The 20,110-nt window shown below is 45.6% G+C and overlaps 1 protein-coding gene across 1 annotated transcript in view; it reads right to left on the bottom strand.

The window, feature by feature from the left end:
- Positions 1 to 19,810, bottom strand: part of NEBL (nebulette) — a 339,992-nt gene extending 320,182 nt beyond the window's left edge. Inside the window, exons 1-2 of the mRNA XM_082619567.1 lie at positions 19,365 to 19,810; positions 18,020 to 18,114 (exon numbers count right to left, since the gene is read on the bottom strand). Coding sequence (XP_082475693.1) covers positions 18,020 to 18,114; positions 19,365 to 19,433 — 164 coding nt within the window. The 5' untranslated portion in view covers positions 19,434 to 19,810. The remainder of the gene's footprint in view (positions 1 to 18,019; positions 18,115 to 19,364) is intronic.
- Positions 19,811 to 20,110: the final 300 nt, after the last annotated feature.

Here is a 20,110-nt window from a genome sequence, read left to right as displayed (position 1 = left end):
TACCAGGAGGAAAAAGGAGTGTGTTTGGGGTTTGTTTTCAAAGTCAGGGGGCGAGGGTGGAGGGGCAGTACTGTTTTTCAAAATACACATGAACTCACTGAGTGGATAAGATTTCTATCTGGTAATAAAGTTCACCTGGGAGAAGAGGTTAAGCAGAGAGCACGGCTACTGAAAACAAAGCAGGACGCACACAAGCCTTATCACAGGATCCACCCGCCCTGCAGGCCTGGACCTGTACTTTTCAGGAGCCCAGCACTTACATTTAAATGCCTACGTGACAAACGTCAGTCTACTCCCAGGAATAAAGACAGACCTACTAGAGAATGGACTTGAGGATACGGGGAGGGGGAAGGGTAAGCTGGGACGAAGTGAGAGAGAGGCATGGACATATATACACTACCAAACGTAAAATAGATAGCTAGTGGGAAGCAGCCGCAGAGCACAGGGAGATCAACGCAGTGCTTTGTGACCACCTAGAGGGGTGGGATAGGGAGGGTGGGAGGGAGGGAGACGCAAGAGGGAAGAGATATGGGGACATATGTATATGTACAGCCAATTCACTTTGTTATACAGCAGAAACTAACACACCATTGTAAACCAATTATACTCCAATAAAGGTGTAAAAAAAAAAAAGTCAGTCTACTCCACTACCCCTTGAAACACAGATGAAATTCTTCATCACTTAATAAAATAATAAAGGAAGTTTTAAGAAAGAGAAGCCTTCTGAGAAACTTTCATGATCAAATTAATAATTAAATTCTGAAACGGAAATATAAATCCTAAAGTGTAGGAATATTACGATGATAAATCTCCAGACAGGAATCTTTCACATGAACTAAAACATGAAGTCACAGTCAGGAGATTTTTTCCCTCCCTTTCTCAAAATAAAATGATAAGGACAGTCATTTTCTATGAAATTTTAAACCATATTTCTTCTGGCCTTTTCCACTGGAAACTGAAATTCATTTCCCTATAAATATTTTAATGCCATTCTCCTGTGAGCAGGAACAATCCATCAGAGAACAATTTCATAATTGTTTCACAAGCTTACAAAGCACACAGTGTCATAAAGTAAAGGTCCTGGGTGGACGAGAAGAAGGTTATTACACCTTGAAAATAAGAGTGAGGTCTTGAAACTATAGCATCAAATGAAGAAACAGATACTGTGGCCAATGTGTAGTAATTCAGATGCAGATTAAACCCTGTGCCTGCATGGGAGGAAGGGGGGAATATACTCACCATAAATTTCATTTATGAAAATCAAGAGTATTGAATACACTTTCTAAAAAAACTCAAAGTTCACTGTGTATATATTTCCCTTCTTCTATACCATCAAAAAATAAAATAAAATAAGGCTAATTTTGCTTTGCTTGACTTCTGTTAGTGAATCTGTTAAGGGCTGAATCCTCTGAAAAAAAGACATGTTGAAGTCCTAACCCCCAGGATTAAGGAGTGTGGCCTATGTATAGACAGGGTCTTTACAGAGGGAATCAAGTTAAAGTGCGGTCATTTGGGTGGGCCCTAATCCAATATGACCGTCGTCCTTGTTAAAAGGAGAAATTTTGACACAGACACATAGGGAAGGTGATGTGAAGAGACACTGGGAGAAGACAGCCATCTACAAGCCATGGAGAGTGCCCCAGCACAGATCCTTCCCTCACGCCCCTCCACCCCCAAAAAACCAATCCTGTGGACACCTTGATTTCAGATTTCTAGTCTCCACAACTGTGACACAATAAATTCCTGTTATTTAAGCCACCCATGTGTGGTACTCTGTCCAGCAGGCCTAGCAAACTAATACAGAATCCATAAGGACTTTCTTTTTTTTTTTTTTTTTTTTGCGGTAAGCAGGCCTCTCACTGCTGTGGCCTCTCCCATTGCGGAGCACAGGCTCCAGATGCGGAGGCTCTGGACGCGCAGGCTCAGAGGCCATGGCTCACGGGCCCAGCCGCTCCGCGGCATGTGGGATCCTCCCGGACCGGGGCACGAACCCGTGTCCCCCGCATCGGCAGGCAGACTCTCAACCACTGCGCCACCAGGGAAGCCCCATAAGGACTTTTTATGTTGATCCTCCCAAGCCATCTCTGTACTTACCTGTATGAGGATTTTGCCAGGAATTAACGCCAAATTTATTAGGCTGTAATTTCTACAATCTGTTTCTTCTTCCCCTTTCTAAACTTGGGATAGTCTTCCATCTCCAAAACTCCCAAAGCTCTCTTTTGCAGATAATTTCTCAAAGACAACAGGCAATAATGAGTATAACTGAGGCTTAGATGGTATCAACTCTGTCAACTGTTTACACAGATTATCTGCTTTATTCCTCACAGTAACCAGCAGAGGTAGTAAGTGTGATTATTATCGTCAACTGAGGCACAGCCTCATCTGGCAGATGGGCTGACAGGACATCATGTTACAGATGAGGGACCAGAGTCAGAGCCAGAGGAAGGAACTAACGCAGCTGAGCGCCCGAGTCCATCTCGTAATTCTCCCACCACATCTTCTCTTGTCATCAAGGGCCAGGGCACCGCGATTTCAGTTCCAGGACCTCGCCCACAGGGCCTTCTCAGGACCGTACGATGCCATTCGTCTGGGTCTAGAGATTCCAACTTCTTTTATTACCATGAAGAATGCCTTGATGTTTTCTTCCTAACCTTACCTTCCTGGCTTTTACTTTAATCTCTTAATGATGTTTATGGGTCTTTTCTACTTTTAAATATCTTCTTCTTCGTTGAAAGGAGGAAAGCTAACTAGGAAGCGAATAATTCTACTTTTTTCTGTGTCATTTTTTATTATCCCAGCATCTTCCCCAAGCCTCAGTTCACCTTTTTTTCTCAGAACATAAATGCTTTCAAAACTCTTTCGTCGTGAGAATTTTTCACAAGCCATGGCTCATGTCGGCCTTTAGCTTTCCTGACCCTAATCTTACTGTGCGTGCATTTTTGATTTCTCAGTTTCCCATCCTTTAAACTGTGTGTCCTACTAATCGGAGCTCGGAAGGCTCCAGGGGGTGGTGCCCTAGGCTGTTTTTTTGTCTTTCGGTTTTTGTCTTAAGAAGTATTCCTCATTTTCTCCCTCACTGGAATAATTAACATGTTTTCTATCAGAACTTTACGTTTCAAAGTCTTCTGCCTCATGGAGGCCCCTTTCTTTTTATTCCTTCTTTCGTTTATTCAGTAAATCTTTATGAAAGGCCAATTGTGCGCCAAGGACTGCTCCACCCCTGGAAACACAGGCGGAACTGAACTCATACATGGCTCCTGCCTCACTGAGTTTCTCATAACCCGGGGCTCCCTGAACACACACGCCCCCCTTTGCTTTGACACTGAACAGGTGTCCTGAAGTCTGGGATGTGGTGGGACCAGCCATCCCCCCTTTCACTCCAATGAACTTCAAGGCAGTGAGACCACTTGCTCTAAAATCCTCACAACCACTGCATCTCCAACCCACGCTTCCTCATTTTCCATGTTCAGTCCGAAGCAGCTTGGAAACAATGGAACTGTATACAAAAGCAAAGCGAAACATCAACTGACATTGTCTTTTAAACTTTCAGCCGCTGTCTTGGTAAAGGCTCCCTTTACACGGCATCCAGCCTCTGTACCGCAGTGTAAGTATGTGGAGAAACCACTAGTTATCTTTTCCATCCACATACGTGGCCCCGGTCTGCCCTGAGTTGGTTTCTCCTTCATTTTCATCCTCTTCCAAATGTTCTCCATCCCTTGTTCCCCTTCTGGCTTCTTTCCTTCTACACATGGACCCGCCTATGAGAGCTGTTTCTTCTATAGCGCTGCAAAGCCTCTCCGCCAGCAGGGTTTACTGCTCAGCCTGTCCTGTCCCCACCACACACGGGTCATATCTCTGGACCCTATGAACCATCGTTAGTGTCTATGCTTCGGTACAGATGGGCGAGACCATCAATATTCCCCTGCTGGTATCTTCTGAGGACCACTTGATCCTTCCTCCATCCTCCACTCAGGTACTTCTTTTTTTTTTTTTTTTTCCTCTTTATCTTGTTCAACAGACTCTATTGTCAAGAGTGAAAACTATTTCATAGTTGTCTTTACATCCCTCAGAATTTTGTATATGATTGCCTTGCATGTGATGTGAGTTCCACAAATATTTGTTTAGTTGAATTACCCAAGTTTACTGTGAAGCCCCATGTTTACATTCTTTAGATGAACACGCCCCAGAAAACCTAAAGCGAGAGTGATAAACACTGAACTGAATACAGATTCTTTATCCTCAAACAGAATACAAGGGGGTGTCACCAAACTGAAATTTAACTTCTACAGAGTCTGCCCTTAGAGTGAACACCATACATAGGATCCCAGCACCATTTTCTCACTGGAGCTTTCCCCATCCCTCCCCTCTTGGTCAAAGTAGAAAGACATTTGGACATGGTGAGTGGGTAACGCACCAGAGATCTGGATGTGTTTGATTCTAGAAATAAGTCACAAATGTAGACAAAGTTTTACCTGAAGAGACATGGAAAGAAAAAAAAAAGCAACAGTTTCTACATACTGAGAACTTGTAGGTACAAGGTGCTGTGCTGAATTCTCTATAAATAACGAGCTCTACTATCACTGCCTCCGATTTACAGATAAGGACAGATGAGGAAACTGTGACAAAGAACTCTTGAGTAACTCTCCCCAGCTAGTGAATGCCAGGGTTGGGATCTGAGGTCAGGCCATCTGGCTCCAGAGTCATTACTCTCTGTGCTGTGCCACCTCTTCAAAATGATTGCTAACCTTTCCTCTTCTTTTTAATGTTTTATTTTTATACAATTTCTAAAGGTTACTTTCCATTTACAGTTACCACAAAATATCAGCTATATTCCCCATGTTGTACAGTACATCCTTGAGCCTATCTTACCCCCAAGAGTTTGTACACTCGGGTCCTTCTTTTATGTTACCACCTGTTTTCTCTTAGGGAATTAATTTTTAAATCCTGAGTAGCACTCTCTCCTGACCCACCAGTCTGCACCAGAGAAAGATGCCAGCATTAGGAAGCTTACTGTCAAATAAAGGACTGTTGTATCCTGTTCAGCATAAATGTACTTTTAAAGCCAATCCACACATGTTTATTCAGTGGCTCTTACATACCCATCACTGCAGAAAGAGAAAACAAACTGCTTTTCTTTCAGCATCTGTCAAACTGCCATTATACAGGACACTTCCTGGCCAGCAGCCCCCATGTACAAATTATAGGTACTTTCACTGACCGCTCAGCCCCTCGGGTACATATGACACAAGAGGCACACAAATAAACCAGCTTCCTCACTCCTGGCCAACTAAACCTGACATTACATAACTACCATATAAAAAATAAAAATAAAGACCACAGAGGCAAACCCTCTAAATAGGATTTTTCTTGTTTAGCAGCCTCTGAGGAAGAACTGTTCTAATACGGTGTTTCTATTCCTGACAGGAATAACCCTTAATTATTATGTGCCTTAAGCATCTAGACATTTTAAAATAGAATTTGACTTAATGTTAAGAAAATCAGGGACCTCCCTGGTGGCAATGTTAAGAAAATCAGGGACCTCCCTGGTGACGCAGTGGTTAAGAGTCCACCTGCCGGTGCAGGGAACACAGGTTCGAGCCCTGGTCCAGGAGGATCCCATATGCCACAGAGCAACTAAGCCCGTGTGCCACAACTACTGAGCCTGAGCTCTAGAGCCCGCGAGCCACAACTATTGAGCCCGTGTGCCACAACTACGGGGGCCCGCGCGCCTAGAGCCTGTGCTCTGCAACGGGGGAAGTGACCGCGATGAGAAGCCTGTGCACCGCAACGAAGAGTAGCCCCCGCTCACCGCAACTGGAGAAGGGCGCAGCAACGAAGACCCAACACAGCCAACAATAAATTAATTAATTTAAAAAAAAGAAAATCAGATAACTACGTCAGTGACAACAGAGAAGACTTTAGCACAGTGAGAGAGAGCGCGCGCTCGCTCTGGCATGGGGGATGGGGAGGGGAGGAGGAGGAAGCACAGATCCTGCTGAGTTGTTTTTGAAGTTCTGGAAATCTGGGAGAAAAGACAGGATCGAAGAAAGTCACTAAAGAAAATTAAATTATTCCGTAAGAGAATGTAAAGACTTTTCATTTCTCAGGGATTAATGCGTTAATCCCTGATTACATTTGTTTCAGGAGATAAATAAATCATACTTATTTCTGGGAAAAAATATATGGATAGGCAAGTAAATGGCTACATGGCCTGATGTCTACAATACAGGAGTTCGTCCCGAGACTTTTGAAAAACACAGTTGAAACAAAATGATTTTACCTATCCCCTCTGTAGACAACATTACTCTTGTCACCTTTTGTTTGGCTGCATGTCAGTGACCAATAATCTAGCTATAAATGTCAATATTTCACTTATCAGAGGAAGTGGTAGCTATTGTTCATGCGCATTGTCAGCCCAGGCATGGCCAGCTCCACTGGATCACCACATGGACCCTCATGGAAAGCAAGTCTGTTCCTTCCTGTTGAGTCTGCTCTCAGTGAGGGATGCCTGAGGCTGAGCTGTACAGCTCAGCCAGCCAAAGGTGCTTGCTGCACCCCCAAGAGAGCTGCTGGGCAGTGGGCTCTATGGGGGGACACTCACCAAGCACATGGTAGGTGCCAAGGTGTACGAAGGTGATTGGGACCGTTCCTGCCCTCAAGAATGTAATTTGCTGATAGGGGAGACTTGCTTATTTAAACAAAAAACAATCTAGAGAGTTAAATCAAGGATCCTTCCATAAATAGGTCCTCCCACCCACCTCCTGTGTGCAGGCTGTCAACCATTTATATGTCTCACCCAACTTCTACTGATTGACAACATAGACATGGTGGGTTTAGATGGTCATTCTTGTCATAATGGGATAGGAAGGTTCATGATATGAAAGGGAGGCGCTGTCTTGAGGACGCAAACAAGATGTCTGATGAGGACAGTGAGAAGCAAGCCTGTTGTATAATCATGAATTTGACTAGCTTTAGTCCCTGGTTCCTGCAACACACTCTAAATAGTTGGAATTTCCCTGGTAACTGGAAATATCTTTGATATTCATGAGCCCCAGGGTCCATACCTGAGTTGTGCTAACAAGATGCTCAGGGTGGGGCTGGCCACTCTAGAAATCATGGGATTAGAGGGCTGGAGCTTTGAGTCCGTGAGGTAAGTGGACCTCCTCTAGGGAGGGGAGAGGGGATGGAGTCTGAATAATCTCAGGGTCATCATACCTGCACAACGAAACCCCACTAAAAACTCTGGTCACCAAAGCTCCAGATTTGGCGGAGATTCCTGGCTGTGACTGCATGGACGTGCTGGGAGGGAGGGAGACAGACCCCTCCTGATTCCACAGGGTGAGGGCAGGGAAGCTCCATGTCCAGGACCCTCCCAGACCTGGTCCTACGTGTCTCCTCACTTGACTGGTCCTGCCTTATGTCCTGTATGATAAAACAATAATCTTAAGTATAAGACTTTCCTGAGTTCTGTGAGTCGTTCTAGGAAACTGTCAAATCTGAAGGGGTTGTGGGACCCCCTCCCCAAATTTGTAGCTAGTTGGTCAGAAGTGTGGTTGTCCTGGGGACACCTGAACTTGCAGTGGCATCTGAAGCAAGGGCTGTCTTGTTGGGGACTGCACCTTTACTCATGGAGTGGTTAGTGTCAGAATTGCACTGCAACCCCCATTCTCAATTCCTGAAACACAAGCCAGAAATAATCCCTTTAGAAGCAAAGCTCAGCTGATTTGACTTCCCCACCCTCAACCCAGCTCCAACCTCAGGCTAAGAACTTCCATGGTCCAATCTCAGCAGGAAACCACCTTGAATGGGAAGACAAACACAGTTCTAGTACAAGGGCTTTTTGATTAAGTGATATAACTGAAATATAAAAACTACAATGGGCACACAGAGAAAGAGTCCAGTAATTGACTGAGAGATTCAGAACGGCTTCACAAAGGTTGTCATGGCTGTGTGCCTTAAAGATGAAAGCAATTTTAAAACAAGGGAGGACAGGATGGCTTAAGAACAGTGTAAGGAAAGAGTTAAATCACTGTGTCAAGTTTAATAACAATGAATATCCTATCTAACTTTTATTACATCCTTACTGTGGCTAAACTTATTATTTTGATATTCCAATGAATCCTTAACCCTATGAGGTAGAGTCTATTATGATACCCATTTTACAGGTGAGGCTACTGAGACTTTGGTTAGGAAACCTGATGAAGGCATCAGAGCTGGCAGTCCAGTGTGGCTGGAGAGGAGGGTGAAAGGAAGTGGATAAAGTACGAAAAGCCCTGAGTATCTATCAGAAACCCAATTTTTTTCTTCTGTAGGCAGTGGGGAGCCATCAGAGGTGTGTGTAAAGGAATAATATGACCAGAATTGTGGTTTCAAAAGATAAACTGCAGTGGCAGGAAAAGCATTCACAAAGAGAAAGACTAGAACAGGGAGACCAGGTAGGGGATGATGGTCAGATCACTGGCCAAACAGGATGAGAGCCGGAAGCAGGGTGAGGACAGAGGGAATGAACACGTGGGGATGGGGAAGGAGGACAAGGATGTCTAGAAGATGACAGAGAGACACAGGGCTCTGGGTGGGTGATCGGAAGAGCAGCCAGGAGGAGATGGGGCAGGCATCCAAACAGACCATCAGAAATACACCTGGGGACCTCACTGGTGGTCCATTGATAAAGAATCCGCCTTCCAATGCAGGGGACGTGGGTTCGATCCCTGGTCAGGGAACTAAGATCCCACATGCCGCTGGGCAACTAAGCCTGAGTGCCACAACGACCGAGCTCGCCCACCTCAACTAGAGCCTGCATGCCACAAACTACAGAGGCCACGCACCCTGGAGCCCGCGTGCCACAATTAGAGAGAGAAAACCCGCACGCCACAACTAGAGAGAATTCTGCACGCTGCAATGACGAGCCCACAATGCAATGAAAGATCCCACATGCTGCAACTAAGACCCGATGCAGCCAAAAAAATAAAGAAAATAAATGAATAAACATACATCTGTTTATATGTCTTTCTGTACTGATGTGTGCGTTTACTGCACCATTCCTTTTTTTTTTAACACCTTTATTAGAGTATAATTGCTTTACCATGGTGTGTTAGTTTCTGCTTTATAACAAAGTGAATCAGCTATACATAAACATATATCCCCAAATCTCCTCCTTCTTGCGTCTCCCTCCCACCCTCTCTATCCCACCCTTCTAGGTGGTCACAAAGCACCGAGCTGATCTCCCTGTGTTATGCAGCTGCTTCCCACTAGCTATCTATTTTACGTTTGGTAGTGTATATATGTCCATGCCACTCTCTCACTTCGTCCCAGCTTACCCTTCCCCCTCCCCATGTCCTCAAGTCCATTCTCTATGTCTGTGTCTTTATTCCTGTCCTGCCCCTAGGTTCTTCAGAACCTTTTTTTTTTTTTAGATTCCATATATATGTGTCAGCATATCGTATTTATTTTTCTCTTTCTGACTTACTTCACTCTGTATGACAGTCTCTAGGTCCACTTCACTCTATATGACAGTCTCTAGGTCCACCCACCTCACTACAAATAACTCAGTTTCATTTCTTTTTATGGCTGAGTAATATTCCATTGTATATATGTACCACGCTATTCTTGATGCTCCCTTGTGCTGCCTGAATTTGGTGGAGTTCACACTCTTGATACAACAACAGATAATGAAGTCAGATTTCAAGACGGAATTCAATGTTGGCGGGCAGCCATTTAACTCCACATCCCACATCTCTGGCCCTAGGCTGCATACAGCCATTCCACGCCTCCACGCTCTCTGTGTGGTTGACCGGCGCCTGCTCTGGATAGATAATGAGCATCAGAGGGGCCCATCAAGGATTTTTGTCTAAATGACTTTTTAGACTGCCGAGCTGAAGCAGAAGTACACCAGGCCACCGGTCTACAAATAGGTCTGAGGCTATTCAAAAGTACACACATCTAACTAAGTTTTCTTCTAGCTCCTCCTAGGATTTGACAGGAATGAGTCGACAGAGTGTGGAAAAGTAAACAGAAGCTGAACACAACGTGACTCCCTCAAGGACTCCACTAAGAAAAACACACAGCTGACCACAGATAAAATTAATGCTGGGTTTCCAGTGCTGGAATAAACAATCCTTGCCATTCAAACCTGGTCCTTACCACAATTTCCTGTTTTCTGGTTATGTCTGTGCCCTACGTCTAGGTTCAACAAGAGAGGCTGTGGAACCGTTTGATTCATTAGCAGAACTTTAGAATCAATAATCATCCTTCTACCAAGTCCTCAGAATGTTCTGGGCACTTAGCTCATAAATATTATTCTAGCTCCCACTTCCCACACTGCAAAAAGCCTAGCTCTTCCTAACAATGCTGACTAGAGGAGAACGAAACAGAAAGGAAGAGAAAAGAAATTCGACTTCCCGTTCCTCTGGAGACAGAGCTTTAAGGGGGACCTGAAGCTCTGGAGGACAAGGGTGTCATGTGTGGGTATGTCTGCTTCTCTCTCACTCCTGACATTCCCAGGAAACACTCATCCTTTAAAGCACTCATCTGAAAATGTTTAAAGACATACCAAAATGCACTCTTATACACGCCCCTGACACATAATCAATACCCTTTTAAGCACACACATCTGTATCTTGCATTAACCTTGCATCTCACCATAATTTAGGAGATACTGCTGTGCTTCATCTCCAAATGTTTTCTAATCTGACATCACTCTGTAACAGATAGATCACCATCAAGAGACGAAACATTTTCAAATGTGGCAGAACTCAGGACATGATTTGTAAATACGGTCTTCTACAATTTCAAAGGATACTAAAATTCATTCTATGTCATCGATGGTTCCATTAGGTAGCTAAGAATCAGATCATTTTGCATATACACTGGAACCTTTTTATTTGGTTCAAATAAAGTGTCTCCTTCCCTCACTTTCAATCATCCAGTTTTAACAAAACAAAAAACAACTGTCATCCTCCCACATCAGATCTGTGTGCAAAAGGTCTAATTTTTTCTAGGCAGTACGTAACCAAGAAGTCAGATGAGGCAGATTATAACTGATGCAAACTAGAACCCCTACACATCACAATATCCTCCCATAGAAACGGTTGCCTGTAACATTTTCTCCTCTCTTTAAGGGGGAGATATGAGACAACAGCTTTCAATTTATTATAAATAAGGGAGGGGACTAACATTTGGGTACTAATAGGTGTCATGTGATGTGCTGAGGCTTACAAATATTTCCCCCTTTTCATTTCTATAAAGTTCCTCTTAGGTAGAAATTATCCCATTTTACAGATTATAATTAAACTCAAAAGAAACTAAATGAGCATCCATAAAGAATCTTTTAGAAAGGTATCATATTTTGAAACCAAGCCTGTAAGCAGTGAAAGGAAATTCCACCACGTTCACTTTGTTTGTATTTATTTATTTATTTATTTATTGGCTGTGTTGGGTCTTTGTTGCTGCACACAGGCTTTCTCTAGTTGAGGCGAGCAGGGGCTACCCTTTGTTGCGGTGCGCAGGCTTCTCATTGTGGTGGCTTCTCTTGTTGTGGAGCACGGGCTCTAGGCGTGCGAGCTTCAGTAGCTTTGGCACACGGGCTCATTAGTTGTGGTTCGCAGGCTCTAGAGCACAGGCTCAGCAGTTGTGGCGCATAGGCTTAGTTGCTCCGCAGCATGTGGGATCTTCCTGGACCAGGGCTCGAACCCGTGTCTCCTGCATTGGCAAGCGGATTCTTAACCACTGCACCACCTGGGAAGCCCACCACGTTCACTCTGGATTGGCAAAGGTGAGCCTACTCCTTTGGTGGCAAGACTTTACCCCTTGGTATTCAGATGTGGTGAAGCTTGGCCCCCAGACCGCCATTCAGGCTCTGCAAGACCTATTCTCAAGCCAGCTCTGCTAGATGCCCAGCCTCAGGAGGAACTCAGCTGGACCACATTCTGAACTGGTGGGGGAGGCAGGGACCACACTCTGAGCTGCAGCATAACCATCACATTCCCTGACGCAGCTAATCTCTATTGAGCGCTGACTGCCGGGCTCTGCGGAGATGGGGTGAGCAAGACAGATGCCCTCAGAGCCACCCTACACTGGAAGAGGGTGCAGACAGGTAGGCTCGTGGTTCCTTCATAGGATGGTGAGGGCTCTGAGGGCTGAGCTGAGTCCTGAGGGACGGCTGGCGTGGGGTAGGGTGTGGCTGGCACAGACAGAGAGAGTGAAAGCAGTGGCTGTCTGAATCCATGGACTTTCGGCATAGCGTTGTCATGCCAGCGGCTTCCAATGCTCTGCGATGTGTGGGGCGTTAAGAATACGGAACTAAGCTAGTGTTTCTCAAACTTTTTTTGACCATATCTTCCAGCAAAAATATGTTTTACATCACGATGCAGTACACACGTTACACATATAACTAGGAAAATAACATTTGCCAAAACAATACTCTTCCCACTACTCAAACCCATTCTGGTATTGTCTCTCTTCTTTCTGTCTCTCTTTTTCTTTCAGTTCTAGATACAACCCTCGAATGGGTGGCAACCCATAGTGTGAAAAATACTGGTATAAACGTTTTAATGGGCATGACTGTCATTTCTTTGATATACAGTTGACCCTTGAACAACATGGGTTTGAACTGTGATACACAGATTTTTTTTCAATAAATACTACAGTACAACCCGATGCCTGGTTGCTTGAATCCGAGGATGTGGAACCACCGATGCGGAGAGGGCCGACCGTGGACTTGAGCAGCCTCGGATTTTGGTATCCGAGGGACGGTCCTGAAACCAATCCTTCATGGATACTGAGGAACTTCTTCTGCCTTCTATCCTCCTTTTCTTCCTTCACTCCTCAAAAAAGTACTGCCAAAGAAATAAGAACACTACAGTTTCCTGAAGGTCTGTTATGTGCCAGAAATTGGGCTGGAACCTTGACATGCCTTGTCTCACTCATCCTCACATGGCCCTGCGGGTTAAGCATTACTATTCCCATTTTACAGATGAAAAAGCTGAAGCTCAGTGATCAAAAGACTCGTTCAGTGGACCATGACGGAGCCAGGATTTGAATCCAGTTCTGTCTTGCTTCAAATCTCCAATCACCCTACTGTGCCTTTTATGAAAAGTTCTTAAGTAATTAAAGCTAACGTAATAGCAAGAATTTCTTAAGTCCCCTTGAGATAACTCAAGCCCTTGGAGTGTTATGGAACCAGGTTTGGGAGGCCTCAGCAGAGATAAGGGAAATATGAGGTGGAAAATATCTCAGGTTTAAATTTAATTTCCTTCCATGTCCTCTGAGCACCCCTTAGTAAAGGCACTTGTGGCGAGTCACCAACAGAGAAATGGTGAGTGAGAGCTACTGGGGGGCTGGCCTAGGCAATCCCCCTCAAGGCAGGCAGGCTGAACAGAGCTGCCCATTCTGAGTGGCTCATACCAGGAGCACCTTGCCCGGCATCCTCCAGGCTGTAGACAGTCCATACATATTCACAAAACGGAACGCTAACACGGGCAGAGCGAAAGTAAACACGCAGCATGGCTCCTGCTGGCTTATTTTTCAATTGGTCCAAAATTACGTTAAGCGAAACTATCTGTTGAGAAGGAAGCGTCTTTGGAAGGATAACTAAACGTACTTATAGCACAGACACTTGTGTTCTTTCAGGCCCCTAGCTGAAGATACATTTGACACAGATACAAGGGATATTTAACGTGAGCAGGTCAGGACAAATGTTCAGCCCCCCCAAAAAATCTCTGCAAAAGTGACGATTTGGGGAAATTATTGGCAATGCTCTGCGAAGCAACTGCATCATAAACTGAGCCTTCCCCTGACTTAAAACAACTTGATGTTTGGCGACAGTACATTAACTGGCCAGTCACTGGCACCGCTATTTCTAAGTGATGATACTGCTCGGTATACTTTAAGAACTGATGTATTTTCTACAAACACATAATAAATGCAATTCTGACACCTACAATAAGTTAAATTATTTATTTGACAAATGGCCTTTAGGGTTTATATTCTTTGTGGGGCTTGCTGGGTAGCAATACATTTATAGTTTAGCTTGGCATACCAGCTCACATACAAATATGAGCCGTTTTTTGTCTAATCAGCTAGTGTTATTTTCCTAGCACCTCTTAGCAATAAAAATATTGCCAAGTCCTCTTTTCTTTGCAGGTTCCACGATGGGAAAAAAATCCTGAACGTGCAAAAGAATCCACTGCCTGCTGATGAAACATAAAGGCTTATGAAAACATGGCATGTCCTCAAGTAGATCAGTTTGTTTTCAAATGTTTTGGTAGGGTACACTGCTGCATTAGGAACTAAATGTGTATCATGCCTAATCTTACATCTAGCGTGTACTATACTTTGACCATTCTATCAAAAGATCAAAATTTAAATATTAGGTAAATTATATTTTATACATGTTCTCCTTTGCATGAAGTCAAACAGGAAACTTGTTTCTTCTCTAAACACACAAGAATATAAACAAGCAACATATTTAGACCGAAGAAAATACTCACTACTTCATTCCATTTAAAAAAATGCCCCTGGGTATCAATTAAAATAAAAAGCCTTTATGTTTTCTTAAAACAATCCTAAATGTCTGCTTGTGCTTTCAAATATTTTCAGCATATTTTAATAGTTATTTTAAAGTTTCTTAAGTTAATTACATGTTATTTTTACAAGAAATGCTACTTAAATACTCTTCCTGAAAGCTCTAACAGGTTATGTAAAACAACAGAAATGACAGCAGAAATTAAAGAACTGATATTGAATCTCCAATAATCAAAAGTTGCCATTTTCATAACAACTGAATGTAAAGTATGAACCTTAATTGGATCCTGGATTTTTTTTTAAAAGCTATAAAAGACATCCTTAGGACAATGAGGGAAATGTGAATATGGACCAGATTTTAGAAGTTATTATGAAATTTTTGTTAATTTTCTGAAGTGTGATATTGGCTCTGTGATTCTTTAAGAAAAATATCCTTATTCTTAGTACATGCATAAGGTCCTTTTTAAGAATGAAATATCTTGTTGCGTGAAACCAGCTTGATGCCCAAAACTAACAAATGGTCCAAAAATAATAAATGTATCTGTACATATACTAGATAAAAACATGAAGCAAATACTGCAAAATGTTAATAAGAGTTACATCTCAGTGGAGGATATACAGACATTCATTGCATTCTTCTTTTAACCATTTTGTATATGAAAATTTTCACAATAAAAAGTTGCAGTGGGGGAAGAATAGTCATTTTCATTTAAGCATGTATGTGTATTCACTCCTGAGCCAAACTACGGGCAGGAAAAATATTACTTTATATGGACACAGAATGTTTCATTTTCCAGTAGCAGTATACTTCAGAGAATCAATTTTCCACCACTGACCCAGAGAAATTATGGCAGCCCTTCTGGCCAAGATCACAGGGAACAGCTGATTGGCACACACCACCTGATTTAGAGCAGAGGCATCAGGATCCCCAAAGGGTAATCCATGCTGACCAGTGAATTTACACGCCAGCCTGTGCCCTTGGAAAACTAAGGGTGGAGAATAGGGGCCTTCCAGCATGGAACCTTGACAGCAGACAAAACCTGCAACTTTGCTAGGCTCGTTTTCTGGGAGACAGCATATCAAGCTGTGACATGAACGTGAAGCTAAATTAAACATTTAAACCATCGATTCTACTCATTCACCCACTAAAGATGGATTTCTGTCTTACCTTGTCTCTCTGCTCCATAAAGTGGACTACAAGGTTCAACATTCAGCAAAAAAAATCTGAGATGCTACTCCCAAAACTCAACTTAAACCTACTAACAAAGCACTAGAATTATGTAAGAAATTTTAGAGAGAAAACCTGTAAGCATTCCATTTAGATATAACGAAAGTATTAAAAAATAAGACTCAGACCTATGAAACAACATAGCAGGATGTTTCTTATCTACAAACAGAGGTTTTTTTGTTTCGGGGTCCAAATCTCAACAGTTCTGGGCACTAGTTCGCTACGAAGTCAGAGGGCCAACCAGCCGTCCATGACTTGCTGCAGAATCTGATATTCTTTTTTAACTGGAGTGAACTGAAACTCAGTAGTAAGCATTGAACTTTCAAGTGGCCCGATGCAATCAAAGACTCCACTTCAGTTACACTTCTTTTTTCTGTCCTTTTATTTTTATCATCTCTTTGTCTCCCTCATTCAATGCTTTATCTATATGTGTGTGTATATGTGTGTCTTGTGTGTGTGTGTGTGTGTATATATGTTTATGTGTGTGTATATATACATATACATAAACACATTATGCATACATATACACATATACTTATATATTTGTTGCTGTCTTCTCCTTTTATTTTTCCTGTCTTTCCTCTTCTTGTCTTTCCTCTTCCCCTCCCAATTCCTCCAGAACCACCCAAAGGCATTGGTATAACCCAGTTAAACTTCAGGCTGTGAAGCTCTAAAGAATCCTGATGTGGCCCATGAAGCCTGATGGAATCAGGCCACAGGCTAGAAGAGTTACGGGAAGAATGGTTCACTTTTCTTTAACCAAAGAACAATCATCCTGTTTATGGGTTGTCGAGGGCCCCTTCCCTTCTAGGGACAGCAACCTACCTCTGATCTTTAACCAGCCCTCTACACCTCTCTTTAAGAGAAGCAGGCGCCCAGGACACTAGAATCTCATTTATTGCTTCATGTTATTCTAGTAAGAGGCACGATACAGGAGAGCTGAAAACATCAATGGCTTGGGACTATCTGTGGACTTCACTTATCCAAATCATGAATTCTGTTCAATGCCACCATTTTCTGATTTCTTGAAAAGTTTCTGGTGTATTTGTAAGCACTAAGCTAGGACCGAAGGAAATACAAAGAGATTTTTTTTTTTAGGTTATTCATCAGAGAGGTATGAGCGCATTACATTCGTTTACCAAAAATTTACTGTCTATGAAAACTCACTCCTGTGAGTGAAGCATGAATTAACCATGGGCCCTCCATCTCCAGGAGACCTGAATAAACCTGTTTCCAAAACTCCAGGGAGAATGAACCTCTGGCAATGCTCCAGCCAGAAGGCGAGGGATCCTCTGCCGCCGCCAGGCTGGAGAAGCCCCCACAAGGGAACCAGGAAGAAGGCGGCTCAGCAATCAGGGCCAAGAGCACACCGGTGAAAATAATCTGGGTGGAGGGATGCTCAAAAAGTGGAGAAACACATGCTGAGGGCGGCAAGGTAGCCATTTGGAAGCACTGAACAATGTTTACAGTTTGCAGGCTCTAGGAGTGATCTGAGCCCCTTACCAAGGCTTATCCTCTCAATGCCTCAATTTCTTCATTGACAAATGGGGAAAATAATAGTACTCCTCAAAGTCACAGGGTCTGTAATGATTAAACGAGTCAGTAATGCATAAAGTGCTTAGAATAGGGCCTGGCACATGGTAAGCACTGCATAAATGCTACCTAATCGCTAGTCTTATAGGCTGGAAGCATGCCAATGGAAAAGCCTACTAAAGAAAACTTACCTTCTTTAATCCCCACCAAGAGACCTACTACTAACCAGCTGGAAATACCCAGGTCTCAATTCTTTGGTTCCCTTTTTAAGCTCCAGCATCTCTGGAGTGGTCTCAGCTAAAGCCAAAGGAGCAAGACTCCTTTCTCTCAGCAACGAGGTTCGGGCAGAAAATGCAGTATGGCAACATCATACGATAAAATGGAAACTGACATATGAATAAAATGCCCATCTATCTGACATGCCTTTCAGAGCCCAGGTGTTCTCAGTGTGTAAGTTCTGCAAGCTTCTAACATATGCCCCTACGTCTGCAACACTGTGAACCTCAAGAACCAACCTTATGGTTGAATACACACACAAATTACCCTGCACATTAGAAAGACATAAATACAATGAACTTCAACAAACTACATGGCCCCAACGTATGCAGCATACACAGGTAACTGGCCACTGCCACACCTGGGTGACACAGCAAGTCAATTCTTCAGAACAGGCGAATCCACTCACGTCCATGTTCTGCTGCTGCGCCACACCTGGCACACTATGTTGACAATACTTACGCGTTACAGTAGGGCTTCTTTTCATAGCCTTTGTAGTTGTTCATGTTGAGAGCCATCTTGCAGACTTCACAATGGAAGCATCCCTTATGCCAATACTGAAAAAAATAAATATTTAAAATTATAGTACAAGGCCAGTCCTTTCCAGGATGGGTACAGAAAGGAGACCTTTTTTTTTTTAGTGCATCCCAAGTCCCCGTATCTGAAAAGACTACAACAAAATGACTGTAGGTACCAGGGGATGTTTGCCGACTTTCAGTTAAGTAAACAAAGGAGGCAGTTATTAAAATGGAGCTTTAAATGACTCTCCACCACAACGTACAGACTCCGATGGAAGAAATGTCACAGGCTCTACCCGTAGTACACTTCTTCGAGCAGCCAAAAAGGAATTCTGCGCTTGGTTCATGGAGAAATAGAGCCTGTGAAGGGGCCTCAAAAGGAAACCGAATCCAGTTCAAAGTGCCTAAACAACACTGTAACATCTCGATAAACATGTGCTCACCGGAAGTCAGGCAACCCGAGGTGGCCGGAGACGCACTGTGTTAAGTACCCCCGGCCCCCCCATCCCTGTCCAGCTTCCACTAAATTGCGGGAAACGCGGACTCTGTCTGGGCTGGCTATAGGGATGACGGCGTGCTCTTATGAGGCATTTGTATGACCACACGCAAATTTCACAGGGGCCGCCTCCGGCTGGGTTCAACTGTCAGTCGCTCAGGCTAGCGCCAGGGGCTGTGTCCCAGGCTGCTCAACTCCATCCACGCCCGGGAAGGGCAGGGAAGCAGGGCTGCAGGGGCCGGTCTAGAGCCACTTCCTCTGGAATTCCCCAAGCGGGTGGATTAGCCCCCAGTGGGTCTGGCTCGCCGCGCTCAGCCCGGGCTCTCCGGCGGGGCTTATTCTTAGCAATGCGGCAGCGGCCGCCCCACGACATGTTAATTACTATCTGCCTCGCCACCTCGCCGCCCTCACGCGAGGCGCTGGGGCGGGGGTGAGGTGGCGATCCGGGCGGATCCCTGAGGTGGGCGTGCGGGGCAGTGAGGGGTCGCAGCGGAGGTGGGAGGCGCGCGGTTGGCCGAACTGCCCCTGGGGGCCCAGCCCGGGCCGCGCTCCTCCAGGCGCCCTCCGCAGCCGCTCTGCCGCCGCCCGCACCCCGACAAAAGCCTCTCCCGGTTCCAACATCACGATCGCCAAGCGTGCTCTCTGGCCCTCCTGCGGACGTCTTGCTTCGCGTGCCCTCACCCGGGGCCAAGACACACAGACGCGCGCACACACGCACAGACCCACTCTTCTCTTTCCATCCCAGATGCCAAAACTTCTCCGAGCAGGTGCAGCCCGGCGCCTCCTCGCTCACCTTATCCAGGCAGTTGACTTTCTCCGTGGGATACACGACTTTCCCGCAGCGGGCGCACTGGGGGTTCATTGTCGCGGTTCCCGGGGGCGGCGGCTGGGCGGAAGCGACGACGACTGGGGGCTCCGAGGAGCCGCTGTGACATCCCCCGGCGAGCCCCGCACCGCCTCCGGGCAGGCGGGAGGGCGGCGCGGGCCAGGCGCCGGGGTCGGGTGTCGGCGCGGGGCCCGGGGCGAGCGGGCCGCGCGGCGCGCGGGGAGGCGGCGGGGGCGCGGGTGGGTTCGCGGCGGGGCCTGGCGCCGGGGGACGGCGGCGCTCTCGGGCTCGGCTCTGGCTCGGGCTCCGCGCCGCTCTCTCTGCGTCGCTCGCGCTCCAGGTACCGGTGACTCACACAGGCACTCGCTCCCGCCCCTCGCGCTCACTCGCTCCCCCGCCTCGCCGCCGCGGCGCAGGCCAAACCCACCGGCGCGCCCCGACCGAAGTGACAGGGAACGAGCACGTTGGGCCCCGGGGAGGGCGGGCGAAGCGGGGGAAGGGGGAGGGCAGACACAAGGAAAGCTCCGCAGACCGCGCGGGCTGCGACCCGGAGGCCTGGAAGCGAGCCTCGAGCCGCTGCCGCAGCGGGGGCGGCCAGGTGGGCGGCGGCGGCTGGGGGAGGGAGCGGTGGGGGTGAGAGGACGCGGGGCTGGAAGGGCTCAAACCCGCGCCCTCACGGCCGCCCTTCCTCCTGTCTCCTGCGCCGGCCGGTG

The sequence above is a fragment of the Mesoplodon mirus genome (genome assembly GCF_964341445.2).
Source record: "Mesoplodon mirus genome assembly, chromosome: 4".
Taxonomy (NCBI): domain Eukaryota; kingdom Metazoa; phylum Chordata; class Mammalia; order Artiodactyla; family Ziphiidae; genus Mesoplodon; species Mesoplodon mirus.
This window is presented reverse-complemented; position numbering and strand designations above follow the sequence as displayed.